Raw genomic sequence first — 24432 nt, 5'->3', positions numbered from 1 at the left:
ATTGCAGACAGAAACTTTTAATAATGTATTAAATGCAATAACCATTTTACTTGTGTTCAAACATCATCTTTGAAATAAAAGTTAGTATTAACAGATAAAGTTTTATAAATAATTCTCTAATTATCAGCTGGTCAGATACAAAATTACTGTTGAAGAACACAGTTGGTCAAGGTCAAAAGCAAATAAACTTTTATTTTACTTACTTATGTCTGCTAATCAAAAGAATCTACCAAATCAAAAGCAATCAATAACGTTGAAGTCAGCGAGCTGCAAGCATCTTGAACATCGTAGCGACAGGTGCTGATTACAGACAGATTACCATGGCTTGACATAATGTTTATTGAATCTTTGAAGGTGCATTTGAGATTTTCAAATCAAATTTTTAACTTTTTCTCTTGGGCCTAAAACAAAATTTTGTTTCCTGTAACTTGCTAAAAAAATTAGGGTAGGTACGTCGGAAATTTTTTTTTGGGGGGAGGGGGAGATTTTTTTTTTATTATGTGAGACTTTTGAGAAATTATTTTAGTGTAAAAAAAAAATGAATACAAATAAGGGGGTTATGCATTTAAAGCATCAGTAAGTTGATTTCTAACATCACTGACCATGTTTAAAGCAGAAAAAGTGCAGTTTTGCAACTTTTTATTAAAAAGTTGAAAACAATATTCTCTAATGCCATAAAAACATCTAGGGTCAGGTCAAAAATTTAGGGTAGGTCGGGATTCTGGAAACAAAGAATTTTTTTTACGCCTTACTGATTTTATTTATTTTTCATTTTGTAATTGAATCTGAAAATTTAACAAGAGCACCGCCTACCTGTGCCACTGCTCATCTGCAACTGCTGGTAAGTATGTAAGAAAAGTGTTTCAAAGCTGTAGCTCCTACAGTGTTTGAGAAAAGGTGGACCTAAACAAAAATTTTAACCAAGAAACTCATTTTTTTTAAGTACAAAAAAGGCAATAGTTTTGACGTTCATAGTTTTTACAATGTCAGAACTACAATGTATGTTTCTTGGCCTACATAATCACCTAATGATGACAAACAGTAGTGGAAAGTTTCAAAGCTGTAGCTCTTATGGTTTATGAGAAAAGGCGGACCTAAACAAATATTTTAACCAACACCAACGTCAATGCTGACGATAAAGTGACAACAACTCATAGATTTTTTTCAAAAATCAGACTATCTAAAAATGAGCCGTGCCATGAGAAAATCAACATAGTGGGTTTGCGACCAGCATGGATCCAGACCAGCCTGCCCATCCGCGCAGTCTGGTCAGGATCCATGCTGTTCGCTTTTAAAACCTACTGCAATTAGAGAAACCGTTAGCGAACAGCATGGATCCTGACCAGACTGCGCGGATGCGCAGGCTGGTCTGGATCCATGCTGGTCGCAAACCCACTATGTTGATTTTCTCATGGCACGGCTCAAATCAGTCTTAAGACCAAGAAACCAGCAATTGTAAAACCTTTGCTAATAGCTCACTATAAACCTTCACACCTACAACAAAAAGAATTTGGTTTGACAATATATTTACATTTAAGCAAACCTTGAACACATACAGGCATAGACATTTATAATACATGTATTCACTGAATGGCCAGTTTCCAATGTCCCATACACAAACAATTTCTAGTCCACCTTTGTTCCCAAGAAATCATAGTCTGAGATTTACCGACAGTTTTCAACAGAGACAGGCATCCGCATCGCGTACATTTCCGTGTTTCGCCAGATACTTTGGTTCCGAGATGTATTTGCCTCACAATATCATGATGTTGTTCTGTGTGTGATGTTTGATCAACAATACTTTTGTGAGATTTTGTTATTTTTTTCTGATATAAATAGTCTGGTTCTTCGTCAAATCTGAACTCTAGCGGCAATGACTGTGTGAACACGGTAAATCCCATATTGTCCATACGGAAACTTTGAGACAGTCCTGGAATGAACACTTTACTCGGTAAAACACTACACTCGTCCAATAAAGTATCGTCAAACTCAATACTTCTCCCTTCTTTACAACAATTCCAGGCCCTCGTTAGCAGTTTATACAAATGTTTTAATATATCGAGATTCACCGAGGTGGTTGTAAAGGATGGCAGACAAGATGGGTAATTCTGACCCCACATTTTGAAGATGACAAGGAGCTCTCGCAGTTGGTGAAGCACGGTCGAGTCGGTGAGAAGGGATGATCCAGTAAAGCTTGAGAAGGACTGGAACATCGGTGCTGCACTGAGCAGCTGCAGACTGAAGTCGGAGACCCACTGGATTAATGGCTGCATACTTAATAAAGTCACTGAAAAAACAAATATACAGTAAAAACTTTTCAACTCAACCTATTCTGAAATTTTAAGATCTTGATAATAAAAACACCAAATAACAAACTTCTAGAAATAAGAATGGGTCAAATATCTGTGATATAAAACTACTTGTGCAATGTTTTGCTTAACATTGTTCAATGCATTAAATGTTTGAAAACAAGATGTGTCTGTAAAACACATGCCCCCATGCATGTCAGAGCAAGTTATTTTGTATGCTATGATTTGACCTCTGACCAAGCAAAAACAGGGGTCATCCGCTGACTACAGGCAATCACCATATGAAGTTTGGAGAACTGATATCAGAATCTCGAAGCCATGGTGACCTTGACCAACTACCCACTAAAACAATTAGGGTCATCTGACCACAGGCAATAACCCAATGAAATTTGACAGCTGTAAGCCCAAAAGTGCTCAAGATATTTATTGGAAACCAATTTAAGTTTCAAAGTCTCTGTAACTTTGATCTATTAATCCCCAAAATATATGGATATATATATATGGGGTTATCTTCAAAATACAGTCCAGAACTACTAAGCAGCATTTTGGCTTAGGTCTTAAGCCACTGAGGAGAAACAATTTTCGGTCTCAGAGATCACTATGACCTATTAACCCTCAAAATTATACACATCATTGGGCAGTATTTCGGGCACCTACGTAGAACCAGCATTTGATCGCAAGCTGGTTGGGTGGCTTCCTCCCATGATAACACAAGCAATTCTAACAGGAACAATAACACCAATTGTCTTGAATAAACATTTGTACGATTAATACCGTACCATCAGCTTTGTCTTTCTTTTTGAAGTCTACATGAAACTCTTCATTGTCCAAACTTCTCAGAATCTGGTCTATATCTCCATCTGTATGCTTGCTGCACAGTATTCCCACCTTCTCTGCTGGTCCCTACAATTATAGTATACTAAACTGTTATTGTACAATAATGACATGAATATCCAAGTTTACGGACCTGACCAAGGTGATATTCATCGAGGCCAATAGGTCCAGGTGAATATCACCTTGGTCAAGTCCGCTGACTTAGATATTTACCATTATTATCATACAGTAAGAGTTTTATTTCATGACTACATATAAAGGGAGCAGTTTGGCAAGTATCTCAAATAATTTATAAACAAGAGCTGTCGTAGGACAACAATGCTCGACTTTCCAAAAGCCCTGTCAACTGAACGAATACAAAAGTCGAAAACGGGGCATAATTTTGTAAAAATGGGAAACAGTCTTATGGAACCTGCACAGTGCTTATCAGCTCATGACAGTGGACAAGTGTGTGAAGTTTCAATCCATTCCCGTTAGTGGATACTGAGATACCAGCTTACATACAAAAACTTAACCAAAAACTGCTAAGTGGAAAAAGGGGCATAATTTTGAAAAAAACAAAACAAAGTAGAATTATGGGACCTGCACAGTGCATGTCAGACCATGACATTGAACAAGTGTGTGAAGTTTCAATTCATTCTCATTAGTGAGTACTGAGATACCAGCTTACATACAAAACCTTAAAGTGTCATTATGCGCATCTTACTGCATATAGTGTATTTTTGGTAAATGTTTCGTAAAAGCAGTTTTCAGTTGCTGTACATATAAATGTGTTAAATTAACAATAATGCCGCATAAGTATTTGAAGTTGATACTTTAGAAATACAGAAATCGGGCTAATAATATAACAGTTCTTTCCTTCAATCTTCTACACAGTGATCTCCCTTACCTATATGTAGTGATTTCTGAAGTTGAAGGGAAGCAACTCCTGCATGCAGTTTGATTTTTCATAAAAAGACTGCCCCAGTCAAAATAAGAAAAAGTCATATTTTGGAAGTTATTATTTTGTACTGGTAACAGGAAGAGTTTGGTATATTGGATTAAAAGCTATAATTTCCTCAACTCTTTTTACACACACATCTATTTCAGCTGGATTTTTACTTGAAAAATGCGTATAATTCCACTTTAACTAAAAATTTCTAAGTCGAAAAAGGGGCATAATTTTGTTAAAAAAAAAAAAAAAAAAGCAAAATAGAGTTATGGAACCTGTGCAATGTAAGTCAGTTTATCACAGTGAATAAGTGTGTGAAGTTTCGCTCCATTCCCATTTTAAGTGGTTACTGAGATACCAGCTTACATACAAATACTCAACCAAATTGGGACGCAGACGCAGACGCACGGGCGAGTCCAACAGCTCTACTATTCTATGAATAGTTGAGCTAAAAACTGCTAAGTCGAAAAAGGGGAATAATTTTGTAAAATGCAAAGTAGAGTTAAAGGACCTGCACAGTGCATGTCGGATCATGACATTGAACAAGTGTGTGAAGTTTCAATCCATTCCCATTGGTGGGTACTGAGATACCAGCTTACATACAAAACCTTAACCAAAAATTTCTAAGCCGAAAAAGGGGAATAATTTTGTAAAAAAGCAAAATAGAGTTATGGAACCTGTGCAATTTAAGTCAGTTTATCACAGTGAACAAGTGTGTGAAGTTTCAATCCATTCCCATTAGTGGATACTGAGACGCCAGCTTACATACAACAAGAGGACCATGATGGTCCTGAATCGCTCACCTGTCCCCAAATGACCCAGTTTTGAACTGAGTATGATGTCATTTTTTCTATTATTTGACACAGTGACCTAGTTTTTGAGCTCATGTGACCCAGTTTTGAACCTGACCTAGATATCATCAAGATAAAAATTCTGACCAATTTTCATGAAGATCCATTGAAAAATATGGCCTCTAGGGAGGTCACAAGGTTTTTAATTATTTGACCTACTGACCTAGTTATTGATGACACGTGACCCAGTTTTGAACTTTACCTAGCCATCATCAAGGTGAACATTCTGACCAATTTTCATGAAGATCCATTCAAAAGTATGGCCTCTAGAGAGGTAACATGTTTTTCTATTTTTAGGCCTACTGACCTAGTTTTTGACCACAGTTGACCCAGTTTCGAACTTAATCTTGATATTATCAAGATGAACATTCAGACCAACTTTCATACAGATCCCATGAAAAATATGGCCTCTAGAGAGGTCAAAAAGTTTTTTTTATTATTTGATCTACTGACCTAGTTATTGATGGTACATGACCCAGTTTCGAACTTGACCTAGATATCATCAAGGTGAACATTCTGACTAATTTTCATGAAGATCCATTCAAAAGTATGGCCTCCAGAGAGGTCACAAGGTTTTTCTATTTTAGACCTACTGACCTAGTTTTTGACCACAGTTGACCCAGTTTCGAACCTGACCTAGATATCATCAAGATAAACATTCAGACCAACTTTCATACAGATCCCATGAAAAATATGGCCTCTAGAGAGGTCACAAGGTTTTTGTATTATTTGATCCTATTTTATTATTTGATCTACTGACCTAGTTATTGATGGCACATGACCCAGTTTCAAACTTGACCTAGATATCATCAAGGTGAACATTCTGACCAATTTTCATGAAGATCCATTCACAAGTATGGCTTCTAGAGAGGTCACAAGGTTTTTCTATTTTTAGACCTACTGACCTAGTTTTTGACCGCAGTCGACCCAGTTTCAAGCTTGACCTAGATATCATCAAGATGAACATTCAGACCAACTTTCATACAGATCCCATGAAAAATGTGGCCTCTAGAGAGGTCAGAAGGTTTTTCTATTATTTGACCTACTGACCTAGTTTTGGACCGCACGTGACCCAATTTCGAACTTGTCCTAGATATCATAAAGATGAACATTCTGACAAACTTTCATAAGATCCCATGAATAATGTGACCTCTAAAGTGGTCACAAGCAAAAGTTTACGCACGGACACACAAACGGACGGACAACGGACGCTGTGCGATCACAAAAGTGTGAGCTAAAAACTTCACCGAATAGGGATGCCGACGCTGACACACGGGTGAGGCTCTACCATTCTTTTAATAGTCGCCCTAAAAATGTTTACAGTCAAAACATAGTATTAAAGGCTGCTAATTTGATTATGCATTTATAGAAACTAGATATGATTGGTGTCTGACAGATATATATTTAGTAAAGTGCGCGAGTTGTAACGTTTAAAGAATAGTTATCCCTTCAAGTTGGTTTAAAAGAATATTACTTTTTGTAGTGAATATCACTTTCTATGGACCTCTATATAACTAGTTATCGACCATTGTGATAAGCGGAATTTACAATATAATGTACCTGGACTGCTAAAAAAAATCCTACTTTGGAGGTACAAATTGGAGAAAATTAGTAATCAGCAGAGGTGCTTTTAGACACTCTTTTAGAAATGAAGTATGCCAAGAATCTATGATATTGTGAGAAGTTATGATATCTTAAATCTTACACTAGTGTAAACCAGGGAATGTTTGTGAAAGCAAAATTCTATGTTTTTCTGATGACTGACATCTTTGCAACTATTAATGTTCACATCCTGACAATGATACTACTGTATTGTATTTAGCTAGAGACAATTCCACAACTACTTAAGTCTGCAGATGTAATATCCTCCCTAGTTTCACTATCTTAAACAAGAGGACCATGATGGTCCTGAATCGCTCACCTCTTCCCACATGACCCAGTTTTGAGTATGACGTCGTTTTTTCTATTATTTGACATAGTGACCTAGTTTTTGAGCTCATGTGACCCAGTTTTGAACCTGACCTAGATATTATCAAGATAAAAATTCTGACCAATTTTCATGAAAATCCATTGAAAAATATGGTCTCTAGAGAGGTCACAAGGTTTTTCTATTATTTGACCTATTGACCTAGTTTTCGAAGGTATGTCACCCTGTTTTGAACTTTACCTAAATATCATCAAGGTGAACATTCTCACTAATTTTCATGAAGATCTCATGAAAAATATGGCCTCTAGAGAGGTCACAAGGTTTTTCTATTTTTATACCTACTGGCCTAGTTTTTGACCGCACATGACCCAGTTTCGAAACTGACCTGGATATCATCAAGGTGAACATTCAGATCAAATTTCATGAAGATCCATTGAAAAATATGGCCTCTAGAGAGGTCAAAAGATTTTAATAATTTTAGACCTACTGACCTAGTTTTTGACCGCAGTTGACCCAGTTTCGAACTTGACCTAGATATCATCAAGACGAACATTCAGACCAACTTTCATACAGATCCCATGAAAAGTATGGCCTCAAGAGAGGTCACAAGGTTTTTTTATTATTTGACCTACTGACCTAGTTTTTTAGGGCACGTGACCCAGTTTCAAACTTGACCTAGATATTATCAAGATGAACACTCAGACCAATTTTCATACAGATCCCATGAAAAATATGGCCTTTAGAGAGGTCACAAGGTTTTTCTATTATTTGACCTACTGACCTAGTTTTTGAAGGCACGTAACCCACTTTCGAACTTGACCCAGATATCATCAAGATGAACATTCAGACCAACTTTCATACAGATCCCATGAAAAATATGGCCTCTAGAGAGGTCACAAGGTTTTTCTATTATTTGACCTACTGACCTAGTTTTTGAAGGCACGTGACCCACTTTCGAACCTGACCTAGATATCATCAAGGTGAACATTCTGACCAATTTTCATGAAGATCTCATGAAATATATGGCCTCTAGAGAGGTCACAAGGTTTTTCTATTTTTAGACCCACTGACCTAGTTTTTGATCGCACATGACCCAGTTTCGAACTTGACCTAGATATCATCAAGATGAACGTTCAGACCAACTTTCATACAGATCCCATGAAAAATATGGCCTTTAGAGAGGTCACAAGGTTTTTCTATTATTTGACCTACTGACCTAGTTTTTGATGGCATGTGACCCACTTTCGAACTTGACCTAGATATCATCAAGGTGAACGTTCTGACCAATTTTCATGAAGATCTTATGAAATATATGGCCTCTAGAGAGGTCACAAGGTTTTTCTATTTTTAGACCTACTGACCTAGTTTTTGATGGCACGTGACCCAGTTTCGAACTTGACCTAGATATCATCAAGGTGAACATTCTGACCAATTTTCATGAAGATCTTGTGAAATATATGGCCTCTAGAGAGGTCACAAGGTTTTTCTATTTTTAGACCTACTGACCTAGTTTTTGACGGCACGTGACCCAGTTTCGAACTTGACCTAGATATCATCAAGATGAACACTCTGACCAACTTTCATAAAGATCCCATGAAAAATGTGACCTCTAGAGTGGTCACAAGCAAAAGTTTACGGACGGACGCACGGACTGACTGACGGACGGACGACGGACACCGCGCGATCACAAAAGCTCACCTTGTCACTTTGTGACAGGTGAGCTAAAAACAAAATTATTTTAGGTTTATCCTATAAATATACACAACAGGCTTCAGCTGTCACTGTCACTGAATTTTAGTAGATCAAAGATACCGTGTACACAAGAAGTCATTGCAGTTTCTGTGGAGTAAGTCAACAAAGAGCTAATTCATAATTGAGCCGCGCCATGAGAAAACCAACATAGTGGGTTTGCGACCAGCATGGATCCAGACCAGCCTGCGCATCCGCGCAGTCTGGTCAGGCTCCATGCTGTTCACTTTTAAAGCCTATTGGAATTTGAGAAACTGTTAGCGAACAGCATGGATCCTGACCAGACTGCGCGGATGCGCAGGCTGGTCTGGATCCATGCTGGTCGCACACCCACTATGTTGGTTTTCCCATGGCATAGCTCATATATACATGCAAGATTGTAAGAAACAAACAAAACAAACCTTATCCTGTGACGTTATATTGCGAGGTTTCAGTATAGCTTTGATGTAATTTCCAATAGAGTACAGCACTAACTGGGTGTGGTAATCTACAGCCTTCTGATGCCCAGCACTGAACAAATAAAATAAACGTTTTGTCATAAATCTTTTATATTTCCAATTCTACAATTCCTTACATCACAGTAACTCTCTTGACAATAATCTACAACACTTAGTGAAAAGAAAGCCGCATACATTTTGAATATCTAGTTTCGATTTTGGTACATTTCAGTCTCCGACTTTCAATACAAATAATTCATCTCTAATAACATTTCATGTAAAAAAGCATTATAAATAGTATTTTAATATTAATTTTATATAAGCTTGTAACAAAGTTATTTTTAGTACACTTTTAAAGGATTACCTGGTACAGACACCTTACATAGGCATTTAAGTGATCCCAATAGTGCTTTTTAGATAATAACATACAGTAAAATTATACTGTTCGCTCAGTCTTAAGGGGATGAGCAAAATGGTTGAGATATCCAGGGCTTCGAGTGATCCAACCATAGAAAATAGAAGGAAAACAGCCAGGGCTACTTCAATCACTCGAGTCAGGCTTGGTGCTCAAGTCAACAATGCTGAAGGAAGCCATATTTCACTGTGTAATGATATGCATCACGATACTGAGTAAAAGTTGTAGTTGCTGAACAACTTTAAACTGTGATACAAATTTTCTGATAATACCCAACCCCAACAATACTACTGCATCAATTTCAAATCAATCTATTATCAGATATAAAAGTTCAAGCCTTGCTAGAACAAGTTGGAAGTTGATAAAACCAGCATGATCTAGTACCTGTAACAGCTGTAGAGTCCCATCTTCATACTGAGTAACCTCATAAACACATAGTCCTGCATCGTGTGTACCTGCTTCCCAAAGTTCTCCGTCAATGTCTGACATATACTCATTATCATACCTGTACATATAAAATTAAATAGTTTCATTTTAATACAAACTTCATTGTTATTGCAATTAGAGCCTAAAATAAAATATTGATTTCCCCTCCCACTACCTACCCTTAAAATTGTCCAAACTAAAAACAGTTTCTCACAATTAGAAAGCAATATCATTTTTACGATCTGTGGTTCTCATTCTAAAAGAATCTTATTCACTTCAGTACTTAAGACTTATTTTATTTTCTTTGCTGGTGTATATTGTACATTTACTTCATCAAAATATATTTGTAACTAACTTAGTAAATCTGCTGGAGACAAACTTGTTGACAAACTTGTTGACACAATCCTGCAATTACCGATCTGCGTGATCCAAACCGATCTACTAAGCTTGAAGACTTACACAGTGAGATATACGACATTGAATGGACCAATGCTGTCTCTGACCTGGTCATTTGTGATGCCATTTTAATACGTGTTGTTGTGTTAAAAAGCTCAGTAACATTGATATTTTCAATTTTACTGAATACCATAATTATGTCACTTATAATAATCAAAAAAACTATTAGCTTTGTATCGCGAAATATGCACCCACTCTTCCATTGAGTAATACTGGGCTCTAGAAGGCACACATTATGTCTGCAAACTTGTGCATTCTTTTCAATGCAAATCTAATGACCTAAAATCATTCTGATCTCTATATACTTGAAAATGAAACGTTTATAGGAATTTCATGAGACAAGCTGTCCGACTCTTGTCTGAGCTATATACCTGTAGCAATATTTCCACTTAGTATTATTTATTACCTTTATCTTAAAATTCTGTAAATTTTCTTTACATAATCTGGAAATGCTCAAATCACTGAGTTCCAACTAAATACTAGTATTCAAATACAATGTTTGTATTCTTTTTTTTTCTTGACGGCTTGGTCACATACTAAAATCATTCTTTTAAATATAATGGTATGCACTTTACTGTAACAGCTTCAGACCACAAAATGAAGATACTAATCATAGTTACCTTGTCTTACTGCCAAGAACACATCCCACCAGTCCTGTCCTGTCACCATAGCATACTCGAGTAACAGTACAATACTGGAAGGTGACAACTGCATCGTGCTGTCTCTACTACCATTATACGTGCTGAACAGGTATACACGACCATCGTGCAGTCCAAAGATACCACATCCACTACCAGTCTGGGTCAAAGCTGATAGCTGTAGAGACAAATGCTGTTTTTTGTTACTACTTTGCGGGGAAAAGGACTGCACTGGCTGACAAATGCTGTCTAAGTTTGATGTTGAGATCGGTTGAAACGTGTACCTATGTATGAGCTGCAAGGTACCGTCTTTATATGTCATGGCAATGTATGGTAGAAATCCTGATGTCTCCACTACATTTCGACTCATTGGCAATTTTGGACCTGCTATACTGGTAAGCTGAGATGGGTGGGGTATGGTAGCTTTGTGCATCCATTTGTGTGTTTTGATGGAAGTGTATGGAGCTGTGTTAAGTGAGAACATCTTATGCTGGGGTAACATCTGTTCAAGAAGTTGCCAGACTTCCAGGCTACTGTAGTTAGAGCTTCCACAGCAGATAAACAGTGTATCACTACTCTCATTGTTCATAAACAGCACCTTGGTGATCCTGAAAGAAAAATGAATGAATATTGAATACTGTGAAATCATTTAATTTCGTAGGCACAAATTCGTGAGTTTAACCAAATTGGTAATTTCATTGAGAACTGAATTTGTGGATTTCAACTTCTGAACATAAAATAAATGGAAATTTAACTTGTACCGGTATATTTAATTCTGTAAATTGACCTTACCACGAAAACAAGTCCCCACAAATATAAATGATTTCACAGTAAGTTTACTTTATTCACTATTGTCATTTCAAAATGTTGACTTTCAGCTGTTAATGCATTTTGCATCAAATGTGTTTGAGATGACACATTTCCTATGTTCAAGCCAAACAAGTGGACACTGACTTGCCTCAAATCTATGGTCATGTTTTAGTAGTATTTGTACAAGTAACCTCCCTTTGACTGAAAACACACTAATATATATCTTAACAAAACACTGACATTTAAACACTGAAAATGGATTTAGCATAAAATGAGACACAATTGTATCTGAAATAAGAATATATGCCTTAGATCTATAAGTTTTAGAGGTATATCAATATAAAGTTAACCAATTTATATATCCTGTACCTTGTGTGAGTTTCACTGTTTCCATATTCTGTCTGTGTTTTGGTATACAAGCTAGCACTGTTCACACAGGATATAGCAATATTCCTCCCTGATAATTTCACTGACACCAAGAAGCACTGAATTGCTGATGAGAGTTGACCATCGCTTGTAGCAACCATGATATCACCATTTCCTGTGTTAGCGATGTCGGCAGCTGTAAGACGCATGTGATTCCGAGATAAACTTTCAGATGATGTTACAATACTTCCATCTGTCTGATGTACACCAACAGTCACCTATACAATACAAAACCATCAATAAATTTTTTTTTTTTGGTTGGATTTAACGTCGCACCGACACATGATAGGTCATATGGCGACTTTTCAGCTTTAATGGTGGAGGAAGACCCCAGGTGCCCCTCCCTGCATTATTTCATCACAAGCGGGCACCTGGGTAGAACCACTGACCTTCCGTAAGCCAGCTGGATGGCTTCCTCACACGAAGAATTCAACGCCCCGAGTGAGGCTCGAACCCACATCGATGAAGGGCAAGTGATTTGAAGTCAGCAACCTTAACCACTCGGCCATGGAGGCCCCTCATCAATAAAAAATTTCCCTCAAGACCACTCTACTCAATGCTTGCTGAAAGATTTCCCTCAAGAACATTCAACTGAATATTCTGTTTAATACTAATTAAACACATTCTCTCAAGATCAATCTACTTACCGTAATACTTTAGTAAACAGGTTTTTCTATAACCACTAGAACACTGAGTTTACTACAAGGATATTTCAATACCTTGTGGCATGCTGCCATATCTTATTCTGTTTTGTTTTATTTTTGCTTTCTGAAGGATTAGAGTTACACAGACTGTATTTAGGTCATGTGACAACTTTTATCATGGAATACACAAGATGCCTCTCTGGGCAATATTTTAGGAATGGGCAAACACTTGGGTAGAATCAATGACCTTCTGTAAGCAAGCTGGATGACTTTCTCACATGGAGAATAGTACACTCCAAGCGACGTTTCGAACCGACATCAGTGAAGGGCAAGTAGTTCTAAGTCAGAAACCTTAACCATTCGGCTATGGAAGCCCAACTCAAGATGATACCGGTTCAAAATATCTTTCTAAATTTTTCCATTTTTCTTACTTATAACATTGTGGGTATACGGCAATTGTAGATTTATGTTTGGACAGCTTTGCTATAAAAGTAATACTGTACGATTATTACATACAACATTTTAATTCTCCGTAACAACAGTACCGGAATCGTCAATATCTTTTTATTAATGTAAATACTGTCAATGTTATCCTGCTTATAGAACAAATCCGTAACTTTGATATTGTATTAATATGTGCAGATACATAAGTAAGAAAAAGATTAGATGTACTTCGAGAAATATGCACTACTTCTTTAGCGAACTAATATTGCACTCCTAAAGTTGCACAATATTTCTGCTGCAGAAAGCCAGAAATGGTGAATATTTCTTGATACAAAGCTAATAACCTTAAAACTATTATTACATACTGACATATTATAAGTCATTAAATCCTAACTATACAATATACATGTTAGACAACACTTACCAATCCTGATGCTGATACCACAACCCAGCCTTCCACAAAACTACCACCAAACTGTGTCAGGGAAGGTGTGAACCTCATATTGCGAACAAATTTCTCTATATACTGTGTCTTATCTCTCTTATCTGGGTCAAATATGATCTGCAATATGGACATTTATAAACCATTCATTGATTTTATCTAGGCTGCAGGCTGACAAAAGGGACCTGATGACATAAAAAGTATTTTAGGAGTGTTAATTCTTCAAAACTATTGAAAAAAAAGTAAGAAAAAGTGCATGTATTAAGACTGACTACCAACACATGACCAAGGTATTCATCCATTATTAGGAACTTTGTTTTGGGGGGTTTAAGGTATTTTTGACAGTATCTCAGTCATTTAACCTAACCAGTACTACTGGATTCTGTGCCCATACTTGCCTGTTCTCTGCAAGTAACTGATAATTTTCCTACATGAATCAGAGGTGGAGAATGATTTCAGACAAATTATCTTTTATTAAGGGACAAGGAAAATATAAGCCTCACATGCAGGTGGAACTCACAATCACTCAATCTGTAGATCTACATACACTCAGACTCTTCCTACTCAGCTACGTGGGCGTTCAAATTGTCAGGAATGTAATGCCTTGTATAAACATTGTTCATTATATGACTTTTGTTGTCATGACAACATCTATTCTCAAGCAAGTGTTAATATGGGAAAGGCATGTGTTTGTTATAGCAAAACTGCTGGAAGTAATTATCTGTACCTTTAGAGAATCAATTAAAAGGTAAGTACTACACAAATTTACATGAAGTAAAATATCTAGTTTCCCTTGGAAGCCTATTCAGGTAAGTATGATGTTTTATTGTTTGTGAATGATATCCATGAAAATGAGGCGATTCTGAATCAAGGTAAAGGTGTAGTTTTTAAAAATTCTTCAATTTTGTAAATATAAAAGATATTTGCTTCAAATTTCAAGAAAGTGTTCTTGATTTGTTTTGTTTTAGTCGGATTTAACGTCGCACCGACACAATTTAGGTCATATGACATCTTTCCAGCTTTGATGGTGGAGGAAGACCCCAGGTGCCACTCCATGCATTATTTCATCACGGGTGGGCACTTTGGTAGAACCACCGACCTTCCGTAAGCCAGCTGAATGGTTTCCTCACATGAAAAATTCAACACCCCGAGTGAGGCTCGAATCCACATCGATGAGGGGCAAGTGATTCGAAGTCAGCGACCTTAACCACTCGGCCATGGAGGCCCCGAAAGTGTTCTTGTGATGTCCCAATTTATAATTCAAACTCTTGGAAAAATATGTTGAAATTGGATACAAAAATGACCAAAATTACTAATCCTCAGTTCTACTAAATGAACTTTTTTTTTCAAAAGCAAAAGCTGGCTAAATTATACTAAATTCTATAACATACATGTCATGTCAAATATAGCATAGGTCACAAGAAACAATTCCCTTTCATTAAATACTCTGATATTGTATTATGGAATTTTGATAAAAGCCTTCCCAAAATTGGTTAATAGCAGTTAGACTGCATCGAAACTGTCATGAATTACCTACAGTAAAATCATTAATTTTCAATAATTTCATGGCTCGGTTAATCCACAAAATTAAATCCAAAGGACAACGTAAAAGTCCCATTCACTGCAGGTTCAAAATTTGAACAAATTCTATCCATGAAATAACTGTTTTTTGCAAAACAAACAAATTGTGTGTCCAAAATAGTAAATGATTTTACAAAATTTCAAATCATCAATGATTTCACTGTAACAAAAGACAATCACAAACCTGTAAACCGTTGTGGAACCACATAACAGCAAGAACCTCCTCACCAACATTGCCTACTGAACCAATACAATGCCACTCATTCAATAAATGATCCTGAAAAACAAAATAACATTTCTAAAATGCTATTTTTCTCATCCAGGGGGAATAATTTACCCAAAATACATGTCAGAATTATGGGACTTGATCCTGTAAGGCTGATTATATATTGACCTAGAAAAAGTAAAAATTAGTTTTAAAGCTACTAATACCGTAGTCTATATGCCTTCAAATGATAGCTATTTACTTACATATGCAAAACTTAACCAAGGTGTGACGCCAACACCTACGCCAGGGTGAGTAGAATTGCTCCGACTGTTCTTCAAATAGTGAAGCTGATAACCAAAGTTACATTTCAACAAACCAGAAATATTTCTCAGATGAGGAAAATGTAAATTCCAAAGGGTTTGGATCATGCTCCCAAAATCTCGGGAAAAGGAACAGTACCGGTAGTATCCTGTCCATCAATGTTTTTCTGTTATGTTACTGACTGTGATTGTATATGACATAGTTATAACTGTAAATGTAGTTCAGGAATGATCTCCTGGTCATTACCTTCATGGCCCACACCTGGCATTCTCCATCCACATCAATGAGCAGGAGTTTGTTTCCAGTTGTATCCCACACAATGTGTAACAGTTGCTTGGAAACTGATGTCACATGGTGAGGTTCCCATGGCTTATCAATGTCTAACACAACTACCTCGTATCGTCGGTCAAAGTGGGAGCTGTAAAAAACACAAGCTTGAATTAAAGACTGACTTCTTATCTCAAAAGAAGGTGTAATCCTCATACATGATTTGTAAAGAACATATTACAACATGGAATGATGGGAAGAACTTTTCACATTTAAACAGTACTTTAATCTGAATCAGAATAATTTACCTCTGGTAATTGTTAGCAAATCTGCATTGAATTGATCAGAACAATTTAGAACTGATTCATTCTACCATAAAAACTGAGGAAAATTGAACACTGAACAAAAACATTGAAATATTTAATAATCTCAACTTAATCCAACTAGTTTCACTAGTTTTGAGCTGCAACATCCCTTCATTAGAGATACAATTTTGTTTGCTCATTTTTCTAAAAAATTTTGCCTAATCTTTGTGAATATAACTCATCATTGCCAAGGCATTTTGTTCATGCACAGCAAAGCTAAAGCCAACATTCAGGATTGTTTGAACTGTTACTTTCCTGCTGTAAGTGCTCTTTTTTAAAACTACTTCACCGAATATGTAAAAAAAAAATCCTACGCATTTCTTGTTGACTTAAACATATATCATCTGTTCTTTGAATAGAAAGCAGAAAATCATGAAAATTCAGTTTTACAGAATGATATAAAATTGGGTGGAGGTTCAAGAGAATGAAAATCAAACATTGGAAATTATTAGGAAGTGTTCAGCCATCCGGTAACTAGTCAAAATAATTCGACATTTAGATTGTTTTATATTTGTGACTATATAGGCAATCTAAACGTCAAAACTTCGAAGGACCAAAATAATGGAGGATAAATTACAGTACACAGTCATGTAGTTACTGGTTTTAGCGCTTGCGCATAATGCTGTGTAAAGGTGGTAAACGTGAATCATATACAGTACATACATTGGTTTAAATCACCAGAAAATTTGGAATTTTGGAAATTATTAAATTTTGATACTTTTTACATAAATCAACGAGGAATTGAATCCCCTTTTTGACACATGTAAGTTTTATTTGAATTTATGGCCAATTTTTGACATAATTGGCATTTAAAACTATATAGCATGTAAAGCGTCAGCAGTGATGAAAATTTCCTCCACTATTTTGGTCTTTTGAGTGTTTGATGCGAGTGGAGTCTGTGGAGATATTGCCCATATGAAAAAATTATCTCAATATTTCCTAGGATCATGTCAAATTAGTTTGACTATCCAGTTACCAGATGTCTCGGCTGCATTCTACAGGTACTCTGCGGCTGGAAATAAAGCTGCTGTGTTGACTACATTTGTACCTGCCGTGATTTAACCGTTATTTCTGCTATTTGCAATTATTTACATTTATAGTCACCAAATTAACCTACAGCTTTCGAATTAAATGCTTCTTTAAAATATTACGAATTTGCAGACACTATTAAAAAAATTGCAAGGTAGTCTTGACGCCATTTTTTCAATCAACGGAAGTGGATTGAATACGGCTTAGCAATGAAAACAATCAAATCAGCGAGGGCAGGTCAAAGGAGCCGGATTGGGCATGCGCATGTGTTTTCACTTCCAAGCTAGTCTCCATCCACTTCCGCTGGTTGAAAAAAATGGGATGAGAGCTACCTTGTAATTTTTTAAATATAAATAGAAAATTCTAAATATTTTAAAAACGCGTTTAAATTGAAAGCTGTTGGTTATTTGGTGATTGTGTATGTGAGGAATTTCAAATAGGAGAAATAACGTCAAATACAGGGCGGCTGTCCAGCCGCAAGATACCTGTGCATCTGATTACTGGACACCTTGCCTATCCTTTAGGATTTCAGTTGTAATTTTATTAGATTTCATTTACCCAGTCTGTTAATTTATAGACTGAAAATTCTTTAAAATATAGCGACTGTCCATATATTTACAGAAGCCTCGCAGGCTATTCTTACGGCTGTCCCATAAAAATAGTCATTGTCAATGACTGTGTTACAAATAAAATGTAAGGTTTGAATTGATGCAAATTTGTCAAGCTGATGTGTGACAAATTTCAAGTATAAAACTAAATTAAAGGGCAATAAACATGTTTAGAGTGGTAAGAGATTTGTACTGTTGTAAAAAAAATTAATGCATGTATATACACGAAACACAGATCAATAATATGTATGCATTTACATCTACATCTGTACACCCAACAATTGTTTTCAAAAGACAAATTTCAGTTAAATAAGAACTTTACATTTACGATAAATTCGTTGTATTAAAACTGTTTGTTTATGCAAAAAATGGAAGTAATAAAATGTAACAAAATATGTTGTACTAGGGGAAATCACTTCCCTTTTTTGTCTTCTATGGATTTCCTTACCGGAATTTTAAGAAAAGAAGCTGGGTGAAATTATATTATTCAAATGAATTCAATACGATGTGTAACACAAAACTGCCGTAGGAATAACCAGGTAGAGCACACACAGTAATTAACAGATCATATATAAATCAAATATCACCTGTAAATTTATATATCAACACATCTTTTAATCAATATATCAGTCGCTTCATAACTGTTATTTTCTAATGCAAATCATTTCCGCAAAGATGTCAACGATGGATACAGAACAAAAAACTGTAAATGTTTATTTTATGATAAAAAAAAATGTTTGTCATGATGCGTTTGTAAAATAAACTGCATTAGCATATATCTGTATTAAACCACACACGCATGTTTAACAGTTTCAAATGCTATAAATACGTCAAAATATAATTCAACTAATAAATTATAATGTCGAAATTCTTCTCCTTTCTTTTCCGAGGTGAAGGTCACGATTGACTGGTTTACAACATTGTCATTCAGTTTCATCAGCAGCTTCTTAGTAATAAATAGCATCTCTTTGTCAGCATCAATCACGGCGCTTGTTAAAATAAATGATGGAAAAGCACCAGTCAACATCAAAATGCTTCTGGTGAATTCAAAGAAAGACAGAGAAATGAATTGTCGAGTTATTTTTGCATTTCTGGGGTATATTATAATCCTGAAGTCCTTCACTTGTATAGTTCTTTGAAAATATGTCCCCAAAGGCAAAATTTGCAGCGTTTGAAGTTGAAATTACCTTCACAAATGTGCTGGTTTAATCAAAAATAAACCCCAGATGTGCGTTTAATGGTGCGGATTTGACTGTGAATCTTTGTTTAAACAATTTTACTTACCGTATTTTGGTGTGTATAGGTCGCGGTAATGTATAGTCCGCATCTAATTTTTGCTCTGAAAATGGTCGGAAAATTTAACTTCCAGCGTATTAGTCGCAGTTAAATTTCAGATTTTTTCCCCAGCAATATTTAATATTTACCGGCAAAAAAGTTATGGCGGCGGCCATATTGATGCCGCGGACTGAATTATTATCAGAACCTGATTGGTGGAAATCGGACATTGTTATTTTCGTTCCCAACCGTTTCGTACCAACAGTAGTATCGGTAACAGATTACATCAAAGAAAAGCGGCTTTTTGACACTAATTGGCAGCAGACGGTTTGCGTTTTCATTCTGTTATCATGCAAGTTTAAGTGTGAATTGTTTGCACAGCAATTATAGCACCTTTCCGTGTCATGTAATTAACAGCGTTCTTTTGATTCTGAGTAAAAAGATTAACAAAATATCCCTGTTTGGATTTTTTTTCTTTTATTTAAAAATCAAAAGTAAAAAATTATCTTTCAAATTTTTTAATACGCTAAGAATTAGTATAAACAATGTTTGGAATGGAGGACGGATCTGTCCGGATTTTATCCAACCCGGAGTACATGTCAATGGCGTCCAGTAAAACGAAAGTAGAAACAAACGTAATTCAGACTGCAAAAACATCTTTGAATTAATGTCATTCGTAATTTTAATAGTCTGTATGGGATATTTACGATATATTTTATTGAAAGTAACCGCTATTGGCTGAAAAGCCGCCGATATTGATATTTTTTATCCATTTTGTTCGTTCGTAACAGATGCACGTAATTTTGCGAGAGCTACGGTCAGAAAATTGGCCCGAAAAAAAAAACTGCTGGCAATGTTCTGTCGTATAGGTCGCAGGAACTTTTTCAGGCAGCAAAATGGGTAGAAAAAGTGCGACCTATACACACCAAAATACGGTACTGATATATTGATTAAAAGATGTGTAGATATATAAATTTACAGGTGATATATTGATTTATATATGATCTGTTAATTACTCTGTGTGCTCTACCTGATAACCACATGCGGGTTTTACATAATTCGTACGGGAGAGCCGTAGGAAGAGACACATGTGGGCTTTACACTATTCTTACGGGAGAGCCATAAGAATAGCCTGCGAGGCTATTCCTATGGGACCGTAAAAATCGTCACTTCCTTTACACAAAGAAGTATAAAATACACAGAATGGCAACTGGCTGTAATCTCGTGTGAGCTCGTGTCAGAGCGTGATTCGGCGTTATCTTACTAAAAACAAACACATCGGCGAGCATGGAGTTACAATTTGTACCATTAAAACTACATTCAAAATATATGTTAGCTTCTAAAACAAAATTAGTTTAATGTTAAATGGTCTTAAGACACGAAGTACATGTTTTTTTTTTTGTCATCGAAAGAAGCGTGGTCATACAGTGATAATTATTGTACCGATGAAAAATTGCTTTCGCATACAAAATGGCGCGTGGAGAAAGCGCCACTTCCGGTAAACGAAATCTCGTTTTTTTGTCACGGGAGGTTGGCGAGATTTGCTCTATATGCCTTTCAAGTTGCCAATCTATTTATTTTTATAGCTCTTTGCTTTACAGAATGTCTGTAAAAACCACGAAATCGTTGATGCTATTAGTTGGACTGACAGCCTGGCAACAAAAATCATGTTTATTTTTAAGAGTAATTTCTAAAAGTCGGTATCCGATTAGTGCAAGTTTTGAGCTGTGTTGATGAACATTGAAAAAATATCGGACAAAATAAATATCCGTACATACATCAACTTTTAATGTGGGTGGGGTAATTTTACCTATCGGGAATTTCCGATTGTTTCAACAATGCCAGAATATTTCTGCAGGAAAGATTAATACAGTTGCGTTCTTCGGACACCCAGTCTTTTAAAAACTGTTTCTGAAATACATCAATGCTGTAAACAAGTTCCATTTCGGCGGAGAAAATCAATATTTTAATTTCAGCAGCTCTCCGTTTCCATTTTGGTTTAGTCTACACTACTACCAAAATACCGTTGTCATCTTTCAAAAAAAAAAAAAAAAAGAAAGAAGGAAATGGTGCTCATGCATAATAATAATAATAATAATAATAATAATAATATGAAATAAGGCAAAGCCTCAAAGCGAGCTCAAAGTAATCGGATTAAGCTAAAAAATATATGCATCATTGTCACAAAGAAACTATTCACTACTCACAAGAATTCAGGAAAACCTATTCACTTGAAAAAGTTTACATTTAGTGTCACCATACCTATAACAGTGAATGTCATACGTTGCAAAATTAATAGGAAGCCGGTGTCACGGTGACGTCATTATCGCGTTCCCTTTTCTTTCTGCTTATCAATGACATTTTTTCCATTTTCTGGCCGATGCTTGATCTTTTAAATTAAAATAATAATTTTTTTAACAACTTGAAATCATTCTTTCATTATTGTTGGGTGATGAATAATTTTTAGCAATTGAATGAAGTTCTGTATTCACTCCGGAAAGAATTACATCCTGTGAGCACCTATCCGCTAGGATGCGCTTTTTAAAAACTTCCGACGAAACTTTTCAAATCCATCACCAAGTGTGCAAGTATACTTGCGTTACCGTAAAGCTCGATTCTCGAGCAGGCCCTTCGGGCCAGCTCTTCGAGCTCGCTAATAATAATAACGACGACGATGATGATGATAATAACAGCGATGCTGATGATGACGGTCCTGCTGTTGATGATGAATGTTCGCTACTGCTACAGCTGCTAAAAGATGAGCAAAGTCATTAGGTGCAAAGTTAAAAAGAACTACAATTACTAAGATTAAAAACATATAGATGTAGATTAGAAGGTTACTGGGACTGGACTGTAAGTGTAGGGGGAGACTATTCCATGAACGAAGTGTTCTTGGAAAAAGGAGTTAGAATGGTAATGCGTATGAGATTGTGGGATCAAGTAGTTCAGGTTCCTTGTAGGTGTGAGGTGGTTATAGTCACAATAAGACTGTACTTAATGTTCAGTTCATTCAGCCCGGACTGTGGTTTTATAATGATTTTGTTTATTAGTTCCTTGAACAAAGTTCAAAATTATGAGATGTTGGGACATCCAAACAAATAAAATTTTAGTACAAATAGAAGAAAATAATGCCTCTCAGAAACGCTCTGTGAGAGGATTCTCTATACCACTTGACTGACTGTTTTAAACGCCATAACATTTCATGACGTTACTCTTTATATATATATATATATGAAGCCTAATTCTACACAGTAAATGAAGACAATCCATTTCAGACGCAAAATTAGTAATTTAAGGAATCCGGACTGCCAAATTAATCATCATACCGAATGTGAACAGAAAATAAATGTTTCGGTTTCAAAGAATATTGATTTATAATATTTGTAATATAGTTACTACTTTCTTCCCCCCACCACCAAGGTTGTAAAGTTCAATATTCGTTTTATTTTTGGCCGAAAAAAAAGAAATGTTGACTGGCCTCATGGCCTCAATGCCAGATTAACATTAGCTGTAATTTTACAAGCGATAATAAACACCTTTGTGTGGTATCACTTTTGTAGAAATAATCCATTTAAATGTGATAGTATCACCCTCAGCTGGGATGCAACTTATTTCGAAATATGACGATAGTTTATCTTAACATAAGCTAACTTAGCTTTACACCAAATTTCAGCTATAAGGAGGGTCCAACACTATAAAGTCAAGTAGCAGCATCATGTGATATCAAGAGTTGTATAAACACATTAAAGGAGACAAAGGGAAATCAAATAAAACGAAACCAACAGGATGGGCATTTGTTATGACGTCAGAGAAGGTCTGACCAACCGTTCGACCCATAGGACATTTGATATACAGGGTCATGAGGCTTATGCACGTACATTTCGGAGTAACATTACTCATCTGTTAAAACAATGAAAACAAGAGGCTATTGAACAAAATAAAAGCGCCCAAGTACAAAACAAGCGTACTAAAAAGTCATTTGCCATTACACTCGAATAAAACTTGCGGGATATCTTAGTCAGTTAGTATAACAGCAGCGTGTCTCTATAGAATATTAGAAAATAATATTTGATCTTTTTGTTAGCAAAAATTGCAACAAACTTCAATAATTTAACAAAAGGATATTTATGACAAAGAAAACGCTGTCTTCTTTAGTTCACACAGTACTCAGCAAAATCAGAAGTGCAAGAACGATTTTAACTCGTCAATATGAAATTTACATATTACAATTGTTGCGTAATATATAATTAAATCTTAACTATCCAAAGACGACAATATTTGTACTTGAATCATTCGTGTCAACCGGAAATGTTTATTTCTGGTTCATTCATCAAAGTATTTATTTTAAGTTATGCAATTATCTCAAGTGACGTAGATATTTTATGATAGTGAACAGGGGTGACAATATTTTTACATATTTAATAGGGATCAAATAAACGTCTATTTCTCAAAAGGAACTGCCTGAAAATGAATGTCGTATGTGCATTACGTCGTTTCTAAGTAAATATACAGACTTTAATGATGACCTTGTTTTCGTGCGGCATTTTGTGCACTTTGAACTAAAAAAAATAATTTAAAAAAAATGCAAACTCAAGAAATTCAAGCAATTCATCAATCCGGAAACAAATACAGTAATGATTGCTTATATTTGTTGTAAACTATTGAATATCCAAATGGGTAATTTCATATACAGAAAAAAAACTCTTATTACTAGTACACATTGCAAGACAACTACTTTTGGGAGGGCGACAATTAGGCCATTCAAAAAGATGAACCCGGACCCAATTTTTAACAAGGCAAGTTATGTACCAAAATGTTCGCAAAGGTCTGAAGTTTATCAGGCTGCCGCATAAATTGGCATAAATGGTGGCGATCTGAGAAATCCCAGATGGCGTCCAAAATGGCCGCTACAAAAGTAATGATGACTACAATATTGAAACACACCATCATGTCTACATTTTCATATAAATTTTAATTATTTTTCTGTTTAATATTTTACTACGATATGCCAGATTTTATGAGTATCTTTTAAACATAAA

The 24432-nt window shown here is 35.8% G+C and overlaps 1 protein-coding gene across 1 annotated transcript; it reads right to left on the bottom strand.

The window, feature by feature from the left end:
* Window positions 1-1509: 1509 nt before the first annotated feature.
* On the bottom strand, window positions 1510-21414 carry LOC123557959 (mediator of RNA polymerase II transcription subunit 16-like). The gene is made up of 10 exons (XM_045349787.2): window positions 21204-21414; window positions 16096-16267; window positions 15505-15597; window positions 13722-13859; window positions 12153-12427; window positions 10956-11581; window positions 9838-9958; window positions 9003-9111; window positions 3089-3212; window positions 1510-2287 (listed from the first exon to the last, which is right to left on the bottom strand). The coding sequence occupies exons 1-10, from the start codon at window positions 21335-21337 to the stop codon at window positions 1584-1586; spliced, it is 2496 nt and encodes an 831-aa protein (XP_045205722.2). The 5' UTR covers window positions 21338-21414; the 3' UTR covers window positions 1510-1583.
* Window positions 21415-24432: the final 3018 nt, after the last annotated feature.

This window comes from Mercenaria mercenaria, chromosome 5 (genome assembly GCF_021730395.1).
Source record: "Mercenaria mercenaria strain notata chromosome 5, MADL_Memer_1, whole genome shotgun sequence".
NCBI classification, from domain to species: Eukaryota; Metazoa; Mollusca; class Bivalvia; order Venerida; family Veneridae; genus Mercenaria; species Mercenaria mercenaria.
This window is presented reverse-complemented; position numbering and strand designations above follow the sequence as displayed.

Coding starts and splice junctions, on each gene's coding strand:
- LOC123557959 (XM_045349787.2), bottom strand. CDS start 21,337: ATGGAACTTGTTTACAGCATTGATGTATTTCAGAAACAGTTTTTAAAA. Junction 12,428..13,721: donor TGGTATCAGCATCAGGATTG/GTAAGTGTTGTC, acceptor TGTATTGTATAG/GTGACTGTTGGTGTACATCA. Junction 11,582..12,152: donor AACAGTGAAACTCACACAAG/GTACAGGATATA, acceptor TTTTTCTTTCAG/GATCACCAAGGTGCTGTTTA.